The sequence below is a fragment of the Phyllobates terribilis genome, unplaced genomic scaffold (assembly GCF_046119375.1).
Source record: "Phyllobates terribilis strain yellow unplaced genomic scaffold, ASM4611937v1 Scaffold_12__6_contigs__length_324123572, whole genome shotgun sequence".
NCBI classification, from domain to species: domain Eukaryota; kingdom Metazoa; phylum Chordata; class Amphibia; order Anura; family Dendrobatidae; genus Phyllobates; species Phyllobates terribilis.
In genome coordinates, this window is record NW_027362772.1 from 96,665,615 (window position 1) to 96,683,126 (window position 17,512).

Below are 17,512 nucleotides of genomic sequence, written 5' to 3' on the forward strand. Positions count from 1 at the left end.
GGTCCTCAGCAGCACAGAGTATTTCAGGACAGGAGGGCGCTGATCTTATAAAGCAGGGTCCCCAGCAGCACAGAGTATTTCAGGATAGGAGGGAGCTGATCTTATAGAGCAGGGTCCCCAGCAGCACAGAGTATTTCAGGACAGGAGGGAGCTGATCTTATAGAGCAGGGTCCTCACCAGCACAGAGTATTTCAGGACTGGAGGGAGCTGATCTTATAGAGCAGGGTCTCCAGCAGCACAGAGTATTTCAGGACAGGAGGGAGCTGATCTTATAGAGCAGGGTCCCTAGCAGCACAGAGTATTTCAGGACAGGAGGGAGCTGATCTTATAGAGCAGGGTCCTCAGCAGCACAGAGTATTTCAGGACAGTAGGGAGCTGATCTTATAGAGCAGGGTCCCCAGCAGCACAGAGTATTTCAGGACAGGAGGGAGCTGATCTTATAGAGCAGGGTCCCCAGCAGCACAGAGTATTTCAGGATAGGAGGGAGCTGATCTTATAGAGCAGGGTCCCCAGCAGCACAGAGTATTTCAGGACAGGAGGGAGGTGATCTTATAGAGCAGGGTCCCCAACAGCACAGAGTATTTCAGGACAGGAGGGAGCTGATCTTATAGAGTAGGGTCCCCAGCAGCACAGAGTATTTCAGGACAGGAGGGAGCTGATCTTATAGAGCAGGGTCCTCACCAGCACAGAGTATTTCAGGACAGGAGGGAGCTGATCTTATAGAGCAGGGTCCCCAGCAGCACAGAGTATTTCAGGACAGGAGGGAGCTGATCTTATAGAGCAGGGTCCTCACCAGCACAGAGTATTTCAGGACAGGAGGGAGCTGATCTTATAGAGCAGGGTCCCCAGCAGCACAGAGTATTTCAGGACAGGAGGGAGCTGATCTTATAGAGCAGGGTCCTTAGCAGCACAGAGTATTTCAGGACAGGAGGGCGCTGATCTTATAGAGCAGGGTCCCCAGCAGCACAGAGTATTTCAGGACAGGAGGGAGCTGATCTTATAGAGCAGGGTCCCCAGCAGCACAGAGTATTTCAGTACAGGAGGGAGCTGATCTTATAGAGCAGGGTCCTCAGCAGCACAGAGTATTTCAGGACTGGAGGGAGTTGTTCTTATAGAGCAGGGTCCCCAGCAGCACAGAGTATTTCAGGACTGGAGGGAGCTGTTCTTATAGAGGAGGGTCCACAGCAGCACAGAGTATTTCAGGACAGGATGGGGCTGATCTTATAGAGCAGGGTCCTCAGCAGCACAGAGTATTTCAGGACAGGAGGATGCTGATCTTATAGGGCAGGGTCCCCAGCAGCACAGAGTATTTCAGGACAGGAGGGAGCTGATCTTATAGAGCAGGGTCCTCACCAGCACAGAGTATTTCAGGACTGGAGGGAGCTGATCTTATAGAGGAGGGTCCACAGCAGCACAGAGTATTTCAGGACAGGATGGGGCTGATCTTATAGAGCAGGGTCCTCAGCAGCACAGAGTATTTCAGGACAGGAGGATGCTGATCTTATAGGGCAGGGTCCCCAGCAGCACAGAGTATTTCAGGACAGGAGGGAGCTGATCTCATAGAGCAGGGTCCCCAGCAGCACAGAGTATTTCAGTACAGGAGGGAGCTGATCTTATAGAGCAGGGTCCCCAGCAGCACAGAGTATTTCAGGATAGGAGGGAGATGATCTTATAGAGCAGGGTCCGCAGCAGCACAGAGTATTTCAGAACAGGAGGGAGCTGATCTTATAGAGCAGGGTCCCCAGCAGCACAGAGTATTTCAGGACAGGAGGGAGCTGATCTTATAGAGCAGGGTCCTCACCAGCACAGAGTATTTCAGGATAGGAGGGAGCTGATCTTATAGAGCAGGGTCCTCAGCAGCACAGAGTATTTCAGGACAGGAGGGCGCTGATCTTATAAAGCAGGGTCCCCAGCAGCACAGAGTATTTCAGGATAGGAGGGAGCTGATCTTATAGAGCAGGGTCCCCAGCAGCACAGAGTATTTCAGGACAGGAGGGAGCTGATCTTATAGAGCAGGGTCCTCACCAGCACAGAGTATTTCAGGACTGGAGGGAGCTGATCTTATAGAGCAGGGTCTCCAGCAGCACAGAGTATTTCAGGACAGGAGGGAGCTGATCTTATAGAGCAGGGTCCCTAGCAGCACAGAGTATTTCAGGACAGGAGGGAGCTGATCTTATAGAGCAGGGTCCTCAGCAGCACAGAGTATTTCAGGACAGTAGGGAGCTGATCTTATAGAGCAGGGTCCCCAGCAGCACAGAGTATTTCAGGACAGGAGGGAGCTGATCTTATAGAGCAGGGTCCCCAGCAGCACAGAGTATTTCAGGATAGGAGGGAGCTGATCTTATAGAGCAGGGTCCCCAGCAGCACAGAGTATTTCAGGACAGGAGGGAGCTGATCTTATAGAGCAGGGTCCTCAGCAGCACAGAGTATTTCAGGACAGTAGGGAGCTGATCTTATAGAGCAGGGTCCTTAGCAGCACAGAGTATTTCAGGACAGGAGGGCGCTGATCTTATAGAGCAGGGTCCCCAGCAGCACAGAGTATTTCAGGACAGGAGGGAGCTGATCTTATAGAGCAGGGTCCTCAGCAGCACAGAGTATTTCAGGATAGGAGGGGGCTGATCTTATAGAGCAGGGTCCCCAGCAGTACAGAGTATTTCAGGATAGGAGGGGGCTGATCTTATATAGCAGGGTCCCCAGCAGCACAGAGTATTTCAGTACAGGAGGGAGCTGATCTTATAGAGCAGGGTCCCCAGCAGCAATGAGTATTTCAGGACAGGAGGGAGATGATCTTATAGAGCAGGGTCCCAGCAGCACATAGTATTTCAGGACAGGAGGGGACTGATCTTATAGGGCAGGGTCCCCAGCAGCACAGAGTTTTTCAGGACAGGAGGGAGCTGATCTTATAGAGCAGGGTCCCCAGCAGCACAGAGTATTTCAGGACAGGAGGGGACTGATCTTATAGAGCAGGGTCCTTAGCAGTACAGAGTATTTCAGTACAGGAGGGAGCTGATCTTATAGAGCAGGGTCCCCAGCAGCACAGAGTATTTCAGGACAGGAGGGGACTGATCTTATAGGGCAGGGTCCCCAGCAGCACAGAGTTTTTCAGGACAGGAGGGAGCTGATCTTATAGAGCAGGGTCCCCAGCAGCACAGAGTATTTCAGGACAGGAGGGAGCTGATCTAATAGAGCAGGGTCCCCAGCAGCACAGAGTATTTCAGGATAGGAGGGAGCTGATCTTATAGAGCAGGGTCCCCAGCAGCACAGAGTATTTCAGGACAGGAGGGAGCAGATCTTATAAAGGAGGGTCCCCAGCAGTACAGAGTATTTCAGGACAGGAGGGGGCTGATCTTATAGAGCAGGGTCCCCAGCAGCACAGAGTATTTCAGGATAGGAGGGAGCTGATCTTATAGAGCAGGGTCCTCAGCAGCACAGAGTATTTCAGGACTGGAGGGAGCTGTTCTTATTGAGCAGGGTCCCCAGCAGCACAGAGTATTTCAGGATAGGAGGGAGCTGATCTTATAGAGCAAGGTCCTCAGCAGCACAGAGTATTTCAGGACTGGAGGGAGCTGTTCTTATAGAGCAGGGTCCCCAGCAGCACAGAGTATTTCAGGACAGGAGGGAGCTGATCTTATAGAGCAGGGTCCTCAGCAGCACAGAGTATTTCAGGACTGGAGGGAGCTGTTCTTATAGAGCAGGGTCCTCACCAGCACAGAGTATTTCAGGACTGGAGGGAGCTGTTCTTATAGAGCAGGGTCCCCAGCAGCACAGAGTATTTCAGGATAGGAGGGAGCTGATCTTATAGAGCAGGGTCCTCAGCAGCACAGAGTATTTCAGGACTGGAGGGAGCTGTTCTTATAGAGCAGGGTCCTCAGCAGCACAGAGTATTTCAGGACAGGAGGGAGCTGATCTTATAGAGCAGGGTCCTCAGCAGCACAGAGTATTTCAGGACTGGAGGGAGCTGTTCTTATAGAGCAGGGTCCCCAGCAGCACAGAGTATTTCAGGACAGGATGGGGCTGATCTTATACAGCAGGGTCCCCAGCAGCACAGAGTATTTCAGGACAGGAGGGGGCTGATCTTATAGAGCAGGGTCCCCAGCAGCACAGAGTATTTCAGGACTGGAGGGGGCTGATCTTATAGAGCAGGGTCCCCAGCAGCACAGAGTATTTCAGGACTGGAGGGAGCTGTTCTTATAGAGCAGGGTCCCCAGCAGCACAGAGTATTTCAGGACAGGAGGGAGCTGATCTTATAGAGCAGGGTCCCCAGCAGCACAGAGTATTTCAGGATTGGAGGGAGCTGTTCTTATAGAGCAGGGTCCCCAGCAGCTCAGAGTATTTCAGGATAGGAGGGAGCTGATCTTATACAGCAGGGTCCGCAGCAGCACAGAGTATTTCAGTACAGGAGGGAGCTGATCTTATAGAGCAGGGTCCCCAGCAACACAGAGTATTTCAGTACAGGAGGGAGCTGATCTTATAGAGCAGGGTCCGCAGCAGCACAGAGTATTTCAGAACAGGAGGGAGCTGATCTTATAGAGCAGGGTCCCCAGCAGCACAGAGTATTTCAGGATAGGAGGGAGCTGATCTTATAGAGCAGGGTCCCCAGAAGCACAGAGTATTTCAGGACAGGAGTGCGCTGATCTTATAGAGCAGGGTCCTCAGCAGCACAGAGCATTTCAGGACAGGAGGGAGCTGATCTTATAGAGCAGGGTCCCCAGCAGCACAGAGTATTTCAGGACAGGAGGGAGCTGATCTTATAGAGCAGGGTCCCCAGCAGCACAGAGTATTTCAGGATAGGAGGGAGCTGATCTTATAGAGCAGGGTCCCCAGCAGCACAGAGTATTTCAGGACAGGAGGGAGCTGATCTTATAGAGCAGGGTCCTCAGCAGCACAGAGTATTTCAGGATAGGAGGGAGCTGATCTTATAGAGCAGGGTCCCCAGCAGCACAGAGTATTTCAGGATAGGAGGGAGCTGATCTTATAGAGCAGGGTCCCCAGCAGCACAGAGTATTTCAGGACAGGAGGGAGCTGATCTTATAGAGCAGGGTCCTCAGCAGCACAGAGTATTTCAGGATAGGAGGGAGCTGATCTTATAGAGCAGGGTCCCCAGCAGCACAGAGTATTTCAGGACAGGAGGGAGCTGATCTTATAGAGCAGGGTCCTCAGCAGCACAGAGTATTTCAGGACTGGAGGGAGCTGTTCTTATAGAGCAGGGTCCCCAGCAGCACAGAGTATTTCAGGACAGGAGGGAGCTGATCTTATAGAGCAGGGTCCTCAGCAGCACAGAGTATTTCAGGACAGGAGGGAGCTGATCTTATAGAGCAGGGTCCTCAGCAGCACAGAGTATTTCAGGACAGGAGGGAGATGATGTTATAGAGCACTGTCCTCCGCAGCACAGAGTATTTCAGGAGACAGGCATGCATGCACAGTGACACTTCAGGAGGATGAATGTTCCGGCTGTGCGGAGAGGACGCAGGATGATAGGCAGTGGGGTGGAAAGGGTTAAGCGGCAGCGCAGAGAGCACGTAGTGTCGGCTCCATCGCTATAGCAACAGCACGGCGTTAGGGGACAGATCACGTGGGGAGATAGGGGCGGGCTCTAGAGTGTATCCATAGCAATGCTCACAGGGAGACCGGACTGCCAGTCAAGGACGGCGACTGCCGATTGGAGGAGACTGCTGTCAGTCATCTGGATTCAGCCACGGTTGATGGGCGGGGCTTTCGATTCGTTTTCCGGTTCCGTCTGTGAGGTGAGATTCAGGCCGTGATGGGGCGGTGAACGGAACCTGGAGCCGAGACCGGAGCCTGGAGCAGTGGAGCCGGAGCAGCCCCCACACGGGAGGACGCAGCGAGCGGCCGGGGAGGAGGTGAGGAGCGGTCTGAGCGGAGGAGCAGCCGCGGCGCCGGTTACATCATGTCCGGTTATGTCACCTGCAGCTGCCGCTCCCGGGCGCCGTCCACGGTCATAGTGACAGCTGTGTGCCCCGGTCCTATACTGTGTACGGTGCACGGACCCGCCGCCTGAGCCGGGCACTGTGCAGGGCCGCGTTCACACGGTGGACGGCTCACAGGCAAAACGCAAGAGAATACCAGGAGCAGAACCGGAGCCGGGAGGGCCGCTATGCGCGCGTTCACACTGGTGTCGGGTTACTGCCATTGCTGCGTCCTGATGGCTGCACCTTATAATATACCGGTTTATCCGCGGCCGCGTTACATTGTTGTCAGTTTTCTGCTCCCTCAGGTCCCGCTGATATTCCTGCTCTGTGACTATTTATTCCTGCAGAGATTTGCTAATTTTGTTTTATTTCTCCCTGTATACAGTATAGGGGGGCTGTCCTCTGTATACGGGGGCTCTGGCGGGGGGGCGCTGTCCTCTGTATACGGGGGCTCTGGCGGGGGGGCGCTGTCCTCTGTGTACGGGGGCTCTGGCGGGGGGGCTGTCCTCTGTATACGGGGGCTCTGGCGGGGGGGCTGTCCTCTGTGTACGGGGGCTCTGGCGGGGGGGCGCTGTCCTCTGTATACGGGGGCTCTGGCGGAGGGGCGCTGTCCTCTGTATACGGGGGCTCTGGCGGGGGGGCGCTGTCCTCTGTATACGGGGGCTCTGGCGGGGGGGCTGTCCTCTGTATACGGGGGCTCTGGCGGGGGGGCGCTGTCCTCTGTATACGGGGGCTCTGGCGGGGGGGCGCTGTCCTCTGTATACGGGGGCTCTGGCGGGGGGGCGCTGTCCTCTGTGTACGGGGGCTCTAGCTTGGGGGGCTGTCCTCTGTGTACGGGGGCTCTGGCGGGGGGGCGCTGTCCTCTGTATACGGGGGCTCTGGCGGGGGGGCGCTGTCCTCTGTATACGGGGGCTCTGGCGGGGGGGCGCTGTCCTCTGTATACGGGGGCTCTGGCGGAGGGGCGCTGTCCTCTGTATACGGGGGCTCTGGCGGGGGGGCGCTGTCCTCTGTATACGGGGGCTCTGGCGGGGGGGCGCTGTCCTCTGTATACGGGGGCTCTGGCGGGGGGGCGCTGTCCTCTGTGTACGGGGGCTCTGGCTGGGGGGGCTGTACTCTGTGTACAGGGGCTCTGGCTGGGGGGGCTGTACTCTGTGTACAGGGGCTCTGGCGGGGGGCTGTCCTCTGTGTACGGGGGCTCTGGCTGGGGGGGCTGTACTCTGTGTACAGGGGCTCTGGCGGGGGGCTGTCCTCTGTGTACAGGGGCTCTGGCGGGGGGCTGTCCTCTGTGTACGGGGGCTCTGGCTGGGGGGGCTGTCCTCTGTGTACAGGGGCTCTGGCGGGGGGCTGTCCTCTGTGTACAGGGGCTCTGGCGGGGGGCTGTCCTCTGTGTACGGGGGCTCTGGCTGGGGGGGCTGTACTCTGTGTACAGGGGCTCTGGCGGGGGGCTGTCCTCTGTGTACGGGGGCTCTGGCGGGGGGCTGTCCTCTGTGTACGCGGGCTCTGGCGGGGGGGGGCGCTGTCCTCTGTGTACGCGGGCTCTGGCGGGGGGGGCGCTGTCCTCTGTGTACGGGGGCTCTGGGGGGGGCTGTCCTCTGTATACGGGGGCTCTGGGGGGGGCTGTCCTCTGTATACGGGGGCTCTGTCCTCTGTATACGGGGGCTCTGGGGGGGGCTGTCCTCTGTATACGGGGGCTCTGTCCTCTGTATACGGGGGCTCTGGGGGGGGCTGTCCTCTGTATACGGGGGCTCTGTCCTCTGTATACGGGGGCTCTGGGGGGGGCTGTCCTCTGTATACGGGGGCTCTGTCCTCTGTATACGGGGGCTCTGGCTGGGGGGGCTGTCCTCTGTGTACGTGGGCTCTGGCTGGGGGGGCTGTCCTCTGTATACGGGGGCTCTGGCGGGGGGGCGCTGTCCTCTGTATACGGGGGCTCTGTCCTCTGTATACGGGGGCTCTGGCTGGGGGGGCTGTCCTCTGTGTACGTGGGCTCTGGCTGGGGGGGCTGTCCTCTGTATACGGGGGCTCTGGCGGGGGGGCGCTGTCCTCTGTATACGGGGGCTCTGGCGGGGGGGCGCTGTCCTCTGTATACGGGGGCTCTGGCGGGGGGGGGCGCTGTCCTCTGTATACGGGGGCTCTGGCGGGGGGGGCGCTGTTCTCTGTATACGGGGGCTCTGGCGGGGGGCTGTCCTCTGTATATGGGGGCTCTGTCCTCTGTATACGGGGGCTCTGTCCTCTGTATAAGGCGGCTCTGGCGGGGGGGGCGCTGTCCTCTGTATACGGGGGCTCTGGGGGGGCTGTCCTCTGTATACGGGGGCTCTGGGGGGGGCTGTCCTCTGTATACGGGGGCTCTGGGGGGGGCTGTCCTCTGTATACGGGGGCTCTGGGGGGGGGCTGTCCTCTGTGTACGGGGGCTCTGTCCTCTGTATACGGGGGCTCTGGGGGGGGCTGTCCTCTGTGTACGGGGTCTCTGGCGGGGGGGGGGCGCTGTCCTCTGTATACGGGGGCTCTGTCCTCTGTATACGGGGGCTCTGGCGGGGGGCTGTCCTCTGTGTACGGGGGCTCTGGCTGGGGGGGCTGTCCTCTGTGTACGGGGGCTCTGGCGGGGGGGGGCGCTGTCCTCTGTGTACGGGGGCTCTGGCTGGGGGGGCTCTGTCCTCTGTATACGGGGGCTCTGGCTGGGTGGGCTGTCCTCTGTGTACGTGGGCTCTGGCTGGGGGGGCTGTCCTCTGTGTACGTGGGCTCTGGCTGGGGGGGCTGTCCTCTGTGTACGGGGGCTCTGGCGGGGGGGGGGGCGCTGTCCTCTGTGTACGGGGGCTCTGGCTGGGGGGGCTCTGTCCTCTGTATACGGGGGCTCTGTCCTCTGTGTACGTGGGCTCTGGCTGGGGGGGCTGTCCTCTGTGTACGTGGGCTCTGGCTGGGGGGGCTGTCCTCTGTGTACGTGGGCTCTGGCTGGGGGGGCTGTCCTCTGTGTACGTGGGCTCTGGCGGGGGGCTGTCCTCTGTGTACGGGGGCTCTCGCTGGGGGGGGCTGTCCTCTGTGTACGGGGGCTCTGGCTGGGGGGGCTGTCCTCTGTGTACGGGGGCTCTGGCTGGGGGGGCTGTCCTCTGTGTACGGGGGCTCTGGCGGGGGGCTGTCCTCTGTGTACGGGGGCTCTGGCGGGGGGGGCGCTGTCCTCTGTGTACGGGGGCTCTGGCGGGGGGCTGTCCTCTGTGTACGGGGGCTCTGGCGGGGGGGGCGCTGTCCTCTGTGTACGGGGGCTCTGGCGGGGGGGGGCGCTGTCCTCTGTGTACGGGGGCTCTGGCGGGGGGGGGGCGCTGTCCTCTGTGTACGGGGGCTCTGGCGGGGGGCTGTCCTCTGTGTACGGGGGCTCTGGCTGGGGGGGCTGTCCTCTGTGTACGGGGGCTCTGGCGGGGGGCTGTCCTCTGTGTACGGGGGCTCTGGCGGGGGGGGGGGCTGTCCTCTGTGTACGGGGGCTCTGGCGGGGGGGGGCGCTGTCCTCTGTGTACGGGGGCTCTGGCGGGGGGGGGGGCTGTCCTCTGTATACGGGGGCTCTGTCCTCTGTATACGGGGGCTCTGGCTGGGTGGGCTGTCCTCTGTATACGGGGGCTCTGGCGGGGGGGGCGCTGTTCTCTGTATACGGGGGCTCTGTCCTCTGTATACGGGGGCTCTGTCCTCTGTATAAGGCGGCTCTGGCGGGGGTGGCTCTGTCCTCTGTATAAGGCGGCTCTGGCGGGGGGGGGCTGTCCTCTGTGTACGGGGGCTCTGGCGGGGGGGGGGCTGTCCTCTGTGTACGGGGGCTCTGGCGGGGGGGGGCTGTCCTCTGTGTACGGGGGCTCTGGCGGGGGGGGGCTGTCCTCTGTGTACGGGGGCTCTGGCGGGGGGGGGCTGTCCTCTGTGTACGGGGGCTCTGGCGGGGGGGCTGTCCTCTGTGTACGGGGGCTCTGGCGGGGGGGCTGTCCTCTGTGTACGGGGGCTCTGGCGGGGGGGGCTGTCCTCTGTGTACGGGGGCTCTGGCGGGGGGGCTGTCCTCTGTGTACGGGGGCTCTGGCGGGGGGGGCTGTCCTCTGTGTACGGGGGCTCTGGCGGGGGGGGCTGTCCTCTGTGTACGGGGGCTCTGGCGGGGTGGGCGCTGTCCTCTGTGTACGGGGTTTCTGGCGGGGGGGGCGCTGTCCTCTGTGTACGGGGGCTCTGGCGGGGGGGGCGCTGTCCTCTGTTTACGGGGGCTCTGGCGGGGGGGGCGCTGTCCTCTGTTTACGGGGGCTCTGGCGGGGGGGGGGGGCGGCACTGTCCTCGGTGTATGGCGGCTCTGGCAGGGGGGCTGTCCCTAGTACACTGGGGTATACAGCAGTTAATACCTGCCATCCAAGAAAGGATGCAAGTGATATATGAGAGTACGAGGCTCATTAATGTGGTGGAAGGAAAGTTGTCAGAGCGTGCAGAGCATCGCAGCTACGATAGAAAAGTGTCGTGATGTGCTGCAGACCCGCAGGGAGTAATGCACAATGCAGCTTTATACTGTGCAGGACGCACCCAGCCTTCAGTGAATGCATAGTCCATCCTTTCTGCAGCTCTGGATGTGAGTGGAGTATGAGCTATGATGTAACCGGATGCTTCCTTTCTGCAGCTCTGGATGTGACTGGAGCAGGGTCATTTCCACTGTGAGTTGAAGCTTTATCACAGATGACGATTTCTCTTTTTCAGTGACTGTGAGACATGGGCCACCGAAAACTGCGCCTCCTCTGGCGGTTTCTGGTATTTCTAACCCTCGCGCTCAAGATCCTTTCTGCAGCCGACTTCGATCCGTACCGCGTTCTGGGCGTGAGCCGGACAGCGAGCCAGGCGGACATCAAGAAAGCCTACAAGAAGCTGGCCCGAGAGTGGTGGGTGCCATCAGTGTGGCGGTGTATGAGTGGCGCACCTCCCGTAACCACCGGGTTTACAGAGCTCTCTGCGCCATTCTCCTGCCGTGGCTCCCTTGTGTTGGGTTCGGCGGTGACTTGTGAGGTTATAAATGTCTCGTTCATTTCAGGCATCCGGATAAGAATAAGAACCCGGGAGCGGAAGACAAATTCATCCAAGTCAGCAAAGCGTATGAGGTACGTGACCGAGCGCGGGGGGGCAGTGGATGAACCATGACGCGATGCTCGGACACCGGAGCTGTTCTGATCCATCCTGGGATCTGTAGTTCCCGCTGCTCGATGGTAGACTTACACTTCTGTGTTATTAATGTTCTGCAACCTCCGACTCCTTAGATTCTTTCAAACGAAGAGAAGAGGACGAACTACGACCGCTATGGAGACGTGGGGGAGAACCAGGGTTACTCCCAGCAGCAGCACCATCACTTCCGCCATTTCCACGACAGCTTCTACTTCGATGAGTCCTTCTTCCACTTTCCCTTTAATTCTGAGCGCAGGGATTCCACCGACGAGAAGTATCTCCTGCAATTCTCCCACTACATCAACGAGGTGGTCCCTGACAGCTTCCGCAAGCCCTACCTCATCAAGATCACCTCCGACTGGTGCTTCAGCTGCATCCACATCGAGCCCGTGTGGAAGGAGGTGGTGCAGGAACTGGAAGGGATAGGTATGTATATACTCCAGAGCTGCACTCACTATTCTGCTGCTGCAGTCACTGTGTACATACATTACATTACTGATCCTGAGTTACCTCCTGTATTATACTCCAGAGCTGCACTCACTATTCTGCTGCTGCAGTCACTGTGTACATACATTACATTACTGATCCTCAGTTACATCCTGTATTATCCTCCAGAGCTGCACTCACTATTCTGCTGGTGCAGTGATTTCTTATGCGGCTGACGTTATGTCTTTTTTCCAGGTGTTGGCATAGGAGTGGTGCATGCCGGGTACGAGAGGCGTCTGGCGCACCATCTTGGCGCACATAGCACCCCATCCATTTTGGGGGTGATTAATGGGAAGATCTCCTTCTTTCACAATGCCGTCTTACGGGAGAACCTGCGACATTTTGTAGAAAGTTTACTTCCAGGGAATCTGGTGGACAAGGTGAGCGCCGCTCTGGGGGATGAGATTTATCCGGGGGGCTCCCTGGAATATTATGACATCCAACCATCATTGTTTTACAGATCACAGATAAGAACTACGTCGGCTTCTTGTCCGGCTGGCAGCAGGAGAATAAGCCGCACGTCCTCCTGTTCGATCAGATGTCTCCTGTCCCACTGATCTACAAGGTGAGGACCACAGTCGGGGGCCACGTGCTGTCCTGTCTGTATGCTGATGGGACTGCTGGCAGCGGCGCCGTACGGGAGCCCGCGCTGTCCCCGGCTGGGAGCGGCGCCGTACAGGAGCCCGCGCTGTCCCCGGCTGGGAGCGGCGCCGTACAGGAGCCCGCGCTGTCCCCGGCTGGGAGCGGCGCCGCACGGGAGCCCGCGCTGTCCCCGGCTGGGAGCGGCGCCGCACGGGAGCCCGCGCTGTCCCCGGCTGGGAGCGGCGCCGCACGGGAGCCCGCGCTGTCCCCGGCTGGGAGCGGCGCCGCACGGGAGCCCGCGCTGTCCCCGGCTGGGAGCGGCGCCGTACGGGAGCCCGCGCTGTCCCCGGCTGGGAGCGGCGCCGTACGGGAGCCCGCGCTGTCCCCGGCTGGGAGCGGCGCCGTACGGGAGCCCGCGCTGTCCCCGGCTGGGAGCGGCGCCGCACGGGAGCCCGCGCTGTCCCCGGCTGGGAGCGGCGCCGCACGGGAGCCCGCGCTGTCCCCGGCTGGGAGCGGCGCCGCACGGGAGCCCGCGCTGTCCCCGGCTGGGAGCGGCGCCGCACGGGAGCCCGCGCTGTCCCCGGCTGGCAGCGGCGCCGCACGGGAGCCCGCGCTGTCCCCGGCTGGGAGCGGCGCCGCACGGGAGCCCGCGCTGTCCCCAGCTGGCAGCGGCGCCGTACGGGAGCCCGCGCTGTCCCCGGCGGACCCACGACCCCGGCCGTTCTCACCACATTGCCTTTGTTTCTGCAGCTGACTGCCTTCGCCTACAAGGATTACCTGTCGTTCGGGTACGTGGACCTGGGCCAGAGGGAGACGGAGCAGATGAGCAGTCAGTACAATATTAACATGTACGCGCCGACCATGCTGGTCTTCAAGGAGCACATTCACAAGCCGGCCGACGTGGTGCAGGTAACTCTCCGGGGAACGGGGGACTGGCGCTGCTGATTGGAGAGCGCCTGGAGTTTTGTTTGTACGGTCGTCAGAGGTAGGACTGGTTCATAGTAGGGGGCGACTATGAGCAATCAATGGGTGAATCAGTATGGGGGCCACTCCCGCACCCCTGACCGGACCCCGGACTAATGGGATCTCCTGTATACTTTGTCTTTAGGCACGTGGGATGAAAAAACAAGTCATCGACGACTTCATCTCTACCAACAAGTTCCTGCTGGCGGCGCGGCTGACTAATCAGAAGCTGTTCCAGGAGCTGTGCCCCGTGCGGAAATCTCACCGTCAGCGCAAGTAAGTCCCAGCACTCATGGTGCACACTGCATATCTGCACTCCATCCGTTACCGACTCTTTCCTGGCAGGTAAAAGGCGTCGCTCCCAATCCTAGATATTCCGCTTAGATGCTCGTTGTGCTCCTCGGCCGCTCTCTGTCCATCGCTTTCTGCTTCTTGCAGATATTGCGTCGTCCTGCTGACGGGAGAGGGAGAATCCTTCCAGAAAACGTACCGATCCTTCCTGGGTTTCGCCTCGGCCAACACCAAGGACACGGTGCGATTTGTCCACGTCTTCAAGGAGCGTCAACAAGAGCTCGCCATCTCGCTGCTAGGAGAAGATATAAAGCCCGGAGACTCCTCCGTATGTACCGCAGGGTTCTGGGCGGAAATGGTCGCCCCCTTATTTCTATGGCTCGGGGTGGGGGGGTGTACACCGCCACTGCGCCTCCAGGGAGGATCACAACGTGTCGGGGTCCAAAGCTGAATCATATTGACTCCCCGGCAGGCGGCCATCCTGGAGAGACGCAACTCGGCCGGCAGAATCGTGTACAAGACGCTGGCCGGCGTCTGGAGCGGCAGCGAGGAGAACAAGTTTGCCCTTTTGGAGTTCCTGGATCGCTTGAGGAAAGACCCCAGTCTGCTGTCGTCCGAGACCACCCTGTCCGATCTGAATGACGAGCTGGCGCCGGTACGTTCCTTGTGGTGTAGAGATCTCAGTCCAGCTTGGTTACATGCACGGCCGCCCCCCCCCCATCACTATATGGGGGGCTAAGAACACGAGGCGCAGAGTGGGGTGCAACATTCACATCGAGGGGGTGTGTGTCGGGCGACCCCCTCGAGGTCCTCGCTGTAACTGCTTTATTTATCGTTGTCAGGTGTTTTTCCTGCGCTGGTTTTATACCGCGGTCGACTACTGGTCGGATTTATGGGAGAGCGTTCTCCATAATAACTGGTAAGTAGCTTCACCCCGCAGTGTCCACCCGGGATCAGGGTCCCCTTTGGGGACTGGACCCTGCGACTTCTTGTTCTGCGGCCGGGCTTCATGGCGCATGCATTCGGCGTGCCGTGGGTGACGGCTGGGTAACGCCGCTTCTGCGCCCGCTACATACACCCGCACCTATACGCTTGGATCGCCGTCCGATACTGAAAGTGTTAATATTGGCTTCCGTGCAGGCGGGAGATGATGCCGCTGCTGTCCCTGATCTTCTCGGCCCTCTTCATCCTCTTCGGGACAGTGATCGTGCAGGCGTTCAGGTAAACGCGGGGTCCTCGGGGGGCCATGATGACCCTTGATATGAGATTAGGGTTAACCCTTTATCCACCTGTTTCAGTGACTCCAGCGATGAGCGAGACTCTGTGCCGTCTGATAAAGAAGAGCCGAGCGACAAGGAGAGGAGCGGCGAGGCCAGCTTCACCCGGGAGAGCACCAGGTAAGCGGGCGGCGTAGGAGTGACCAATATCCACCGCTCCCTCCGTGATCAGTGCCGGTGACCATTATATCGTTATCACAGGGTTCCTAAGAAAGGCTTTGTGGAGGTGACGGAGTTAACGGACGTGAATTACATGAGTAACCTGGTCCGGCTGCGCCCGGGGCACATGAACGTCGTCCTCATCCTCTCCAGCTCCACCAAGGCCAGCTTGCTGCAGAAGTTCGCTCAAGAGGTGTACACGTTCACCGGGTAAGCCTATCCGTGGTTATATCGCTGACATACGCTGTCACATCGCAGTGGCCGATACTGTGCCAGTTACAGATGTAGCAGAGGCGACTTGGTCATTTCGTTTGACAATCCATGACCAATCCAGCTCTGCTACATGTGTAGTGTGGGGATAACTCAAGTGTCCGTAGCTGGATAGCGTATGTATCTGATCCTGGCCATGTCGCTGTTCACATGGTGCAGTCAGTAGCAGCCCCTTTGTGGTTATAGGGGGGTTCCCCCTACTGGCGGGCACGCGTCAGGGGGGGGGTTCCCCCTGCTGGCTGGCGCGCGTCAGGGGGGAGGTTCCCCCTGCTGGCTGGCGCGCGTCAGGGGGGAGGTTCCCCCTGCTGGTGGGCGCGCGTCGGGGTGGAGTTCCCCCTGCTGGCGGGCGGTCGTCTTAGTGCCTTGTCCTCTGTCACAGGAGCAGCTCCCTGCACTTCTCCTTCCTGAACCTGGACAAGCACCGCGAGTGGCTGGAGTACCTGCTGGAGTTCGCCCAGGACGCGGCGCCCATCGCCTACCAGTATGACGAGCACTTCTTGGAGCGCGACCACACCGGGTACGTGCTGGCGCTGAACGGGCACAAGAAATACTTCTGTCTCTTTAAAGCGCAGTCCACGCTGGAGGAGGAGAAGCTCTGCGAGGAGGGGGATCTCTGCCCGCCCAGCGGGGACTCCTTACGGAAGATTTCTCTGGGCTCCGGGGCCGGACACATCAAAAAAAAATTAAATAAGCTGTCGCTGTGGATGGAGCGCCTCCTAGAGGGCTCGTTACAGAGGTTCTACATCCCCTCCTGGCCGTCACTGGACTGACACCGCACCAAACTGTGAACATTACAGGTCCGTCCTGACCTCAGGACCCCGACGCGCGTCATGGCGTCCTGCCAGGGGCAAACAGGGGGGTGCCGTGAGCGGCCCCCAGAACGACGCCATTGACTAGATCACATACTGCCTGCTTTTGTCTTAAGTTCTCTTCAGCTACATCAAAGAGCTTTACGCTGCCTCCGAGGGTCCGGGTCTGACAACCTCCTCCCCCACCTTCTCATTGACCCACAATTCTTCATGTCGACCACTAGAGGTCTCTAGTGAGTAATCGGCAGCGTCACCACCCCCCTGCATCCAATCCTGACAACTGTGGACTTAGCAATAAGGCACTCGACAACCCCACGTTCTGCGGGATGAGACGCACCCCAATACTTCCCGGAACAGCCGCACAATCATCAAGCCATCCCGGCAGACATCAATAGGGCGTGCAAACTTTTTTTTTTTTTAGAAAGTTTCTGTAGTTCTATTTTCCTAGTTTTTAACAGTGTGGCGCCATCTGGTGGACACATGCGGAATGACGCCTCGCTGCATTTTCTTTGTATCAAGGAACAGAGTGGTCAGACCTGCGGATTTAATTAATACCCCGGTGCATTATCATTATTAACCCCTGAGCTGCCACCCGATAAGAGTAGAACCAGGTGATTATCCAGACTAGCGGTCATTATATTTCGGTACATGGCCAGTGAATGTAGCTGATTTATCCCCGTCCTTCCTTCTGTTGGGGAGGGGGGGTGTACTTACTTATCTGCTGTCGTCATTATTATTTTATTTTTTTTTCCCCCCATTTTGATAATTAAGGTTTTTGTGACTTTCACGTTCAATGCCAAAGTCTCTGTCGCAGTGAAAGACGCCCCGAAACGCGCAGCTCTTCTATGTGGCCCCCCCACAAATCCTTAAAGGGGCCCAAATTCCAGACCCGTGTGAAAAGCTGCGTATTATCGTCTTGTGTTCTCTGTTATCAGGTTCTCATAAGCTCCATGACATTTCAGACGTAGACTCTCGCCCCGTCCTTCCTAAATGTGTAACGTCTTGTCCTGTAGATGTTTCCTGGAAATGTTGCTGCTGATATATATATATATATATTTTTTTTTTCTTCTTCCTAGTTTTTAACTTTACTTGAATTTTTCATGTACTTCTCCTTTAACGAGCGCACGATCGTTGGTTTCTGCCACTTGCATTAATTACTGCCACCAGGTGGACAGTTTAGGAATTGCAGTTCGGGAATCAGTACAGAGACTGGAGCTGCAGCGATCGGGGCGGACCCTGCGGTGGGTTTAGTGACGGCGGCCCCTTATTCCCCTGTCCTGTAGGTCACTGGTAAAGCCCCCGGTCCTTCCCCCCCCCCCCTCCGCATGTCCGTCTGCCCCCCGGTGTGACGAAGTTGTCAGGAGTTTGTCGCATTGCACGATACTTTCCTACTCCTGCAGCACTGAAACGGTTAAACGCCCCCCCGTGCTGAAGTCTTTTTTTTTTTTTTTTTTTTTTTTCTGTAAAGAATAAAAAGCGAAATCCCCCGGATTCTGTAACTTCCGTCTGGACGATCAGTTTGCACTTTTTTTTTTTTTTTTAGGAATAAAATAATTTATTTTAATTTTTTTTTTTTTTTTTTTAATATTTA

General features: G+C 58.3%; 1 protein-coding gene across 1 annotated transcript; it reads left to right on the forward strand.

The window, feature by feature from the left end:
* Window positions 1-5,687: 5,687 nt before the first annotated feature.
* Window positions 5,688-17,381, forward strand: DNAJC16 (DnaJ heat shock protein family (Hsp40) member C16). The gene is made up of 15 exons (XM_073656204.1): window positions 5,688-5,861; window positions 10,629-10,807; window positions 10,957-11,023; window positions 11,180-11,510; window positions 11,766-11,950; window positions 12,031-12,135; window positions 12,903-13,061; window positions 13,261-13,391; window positions 13,554-13,734; window positions 13,879-14,061; window positions 14,249-14,325; window positions 14,547-14,627; window positions 14,705-14,803; window positions 14,885-15,052; window positions 15,492-17,381. The coding sequence occupies exons 2-15, from the start codon at window positions 10,641-10,643 to the stop codon at window positions 15,880-15,882; spliced, it is 2,325 nt and encodes a 774-aa protein (XP_073512305.1). The 5' UTR covers window positions 5,688-5,861; window positions 10,629-10,640; the 3' UTR covers window positions 15,883-17,381.
* Window positions 17,382-17,512: the final 131 nt, after the last annotated feature.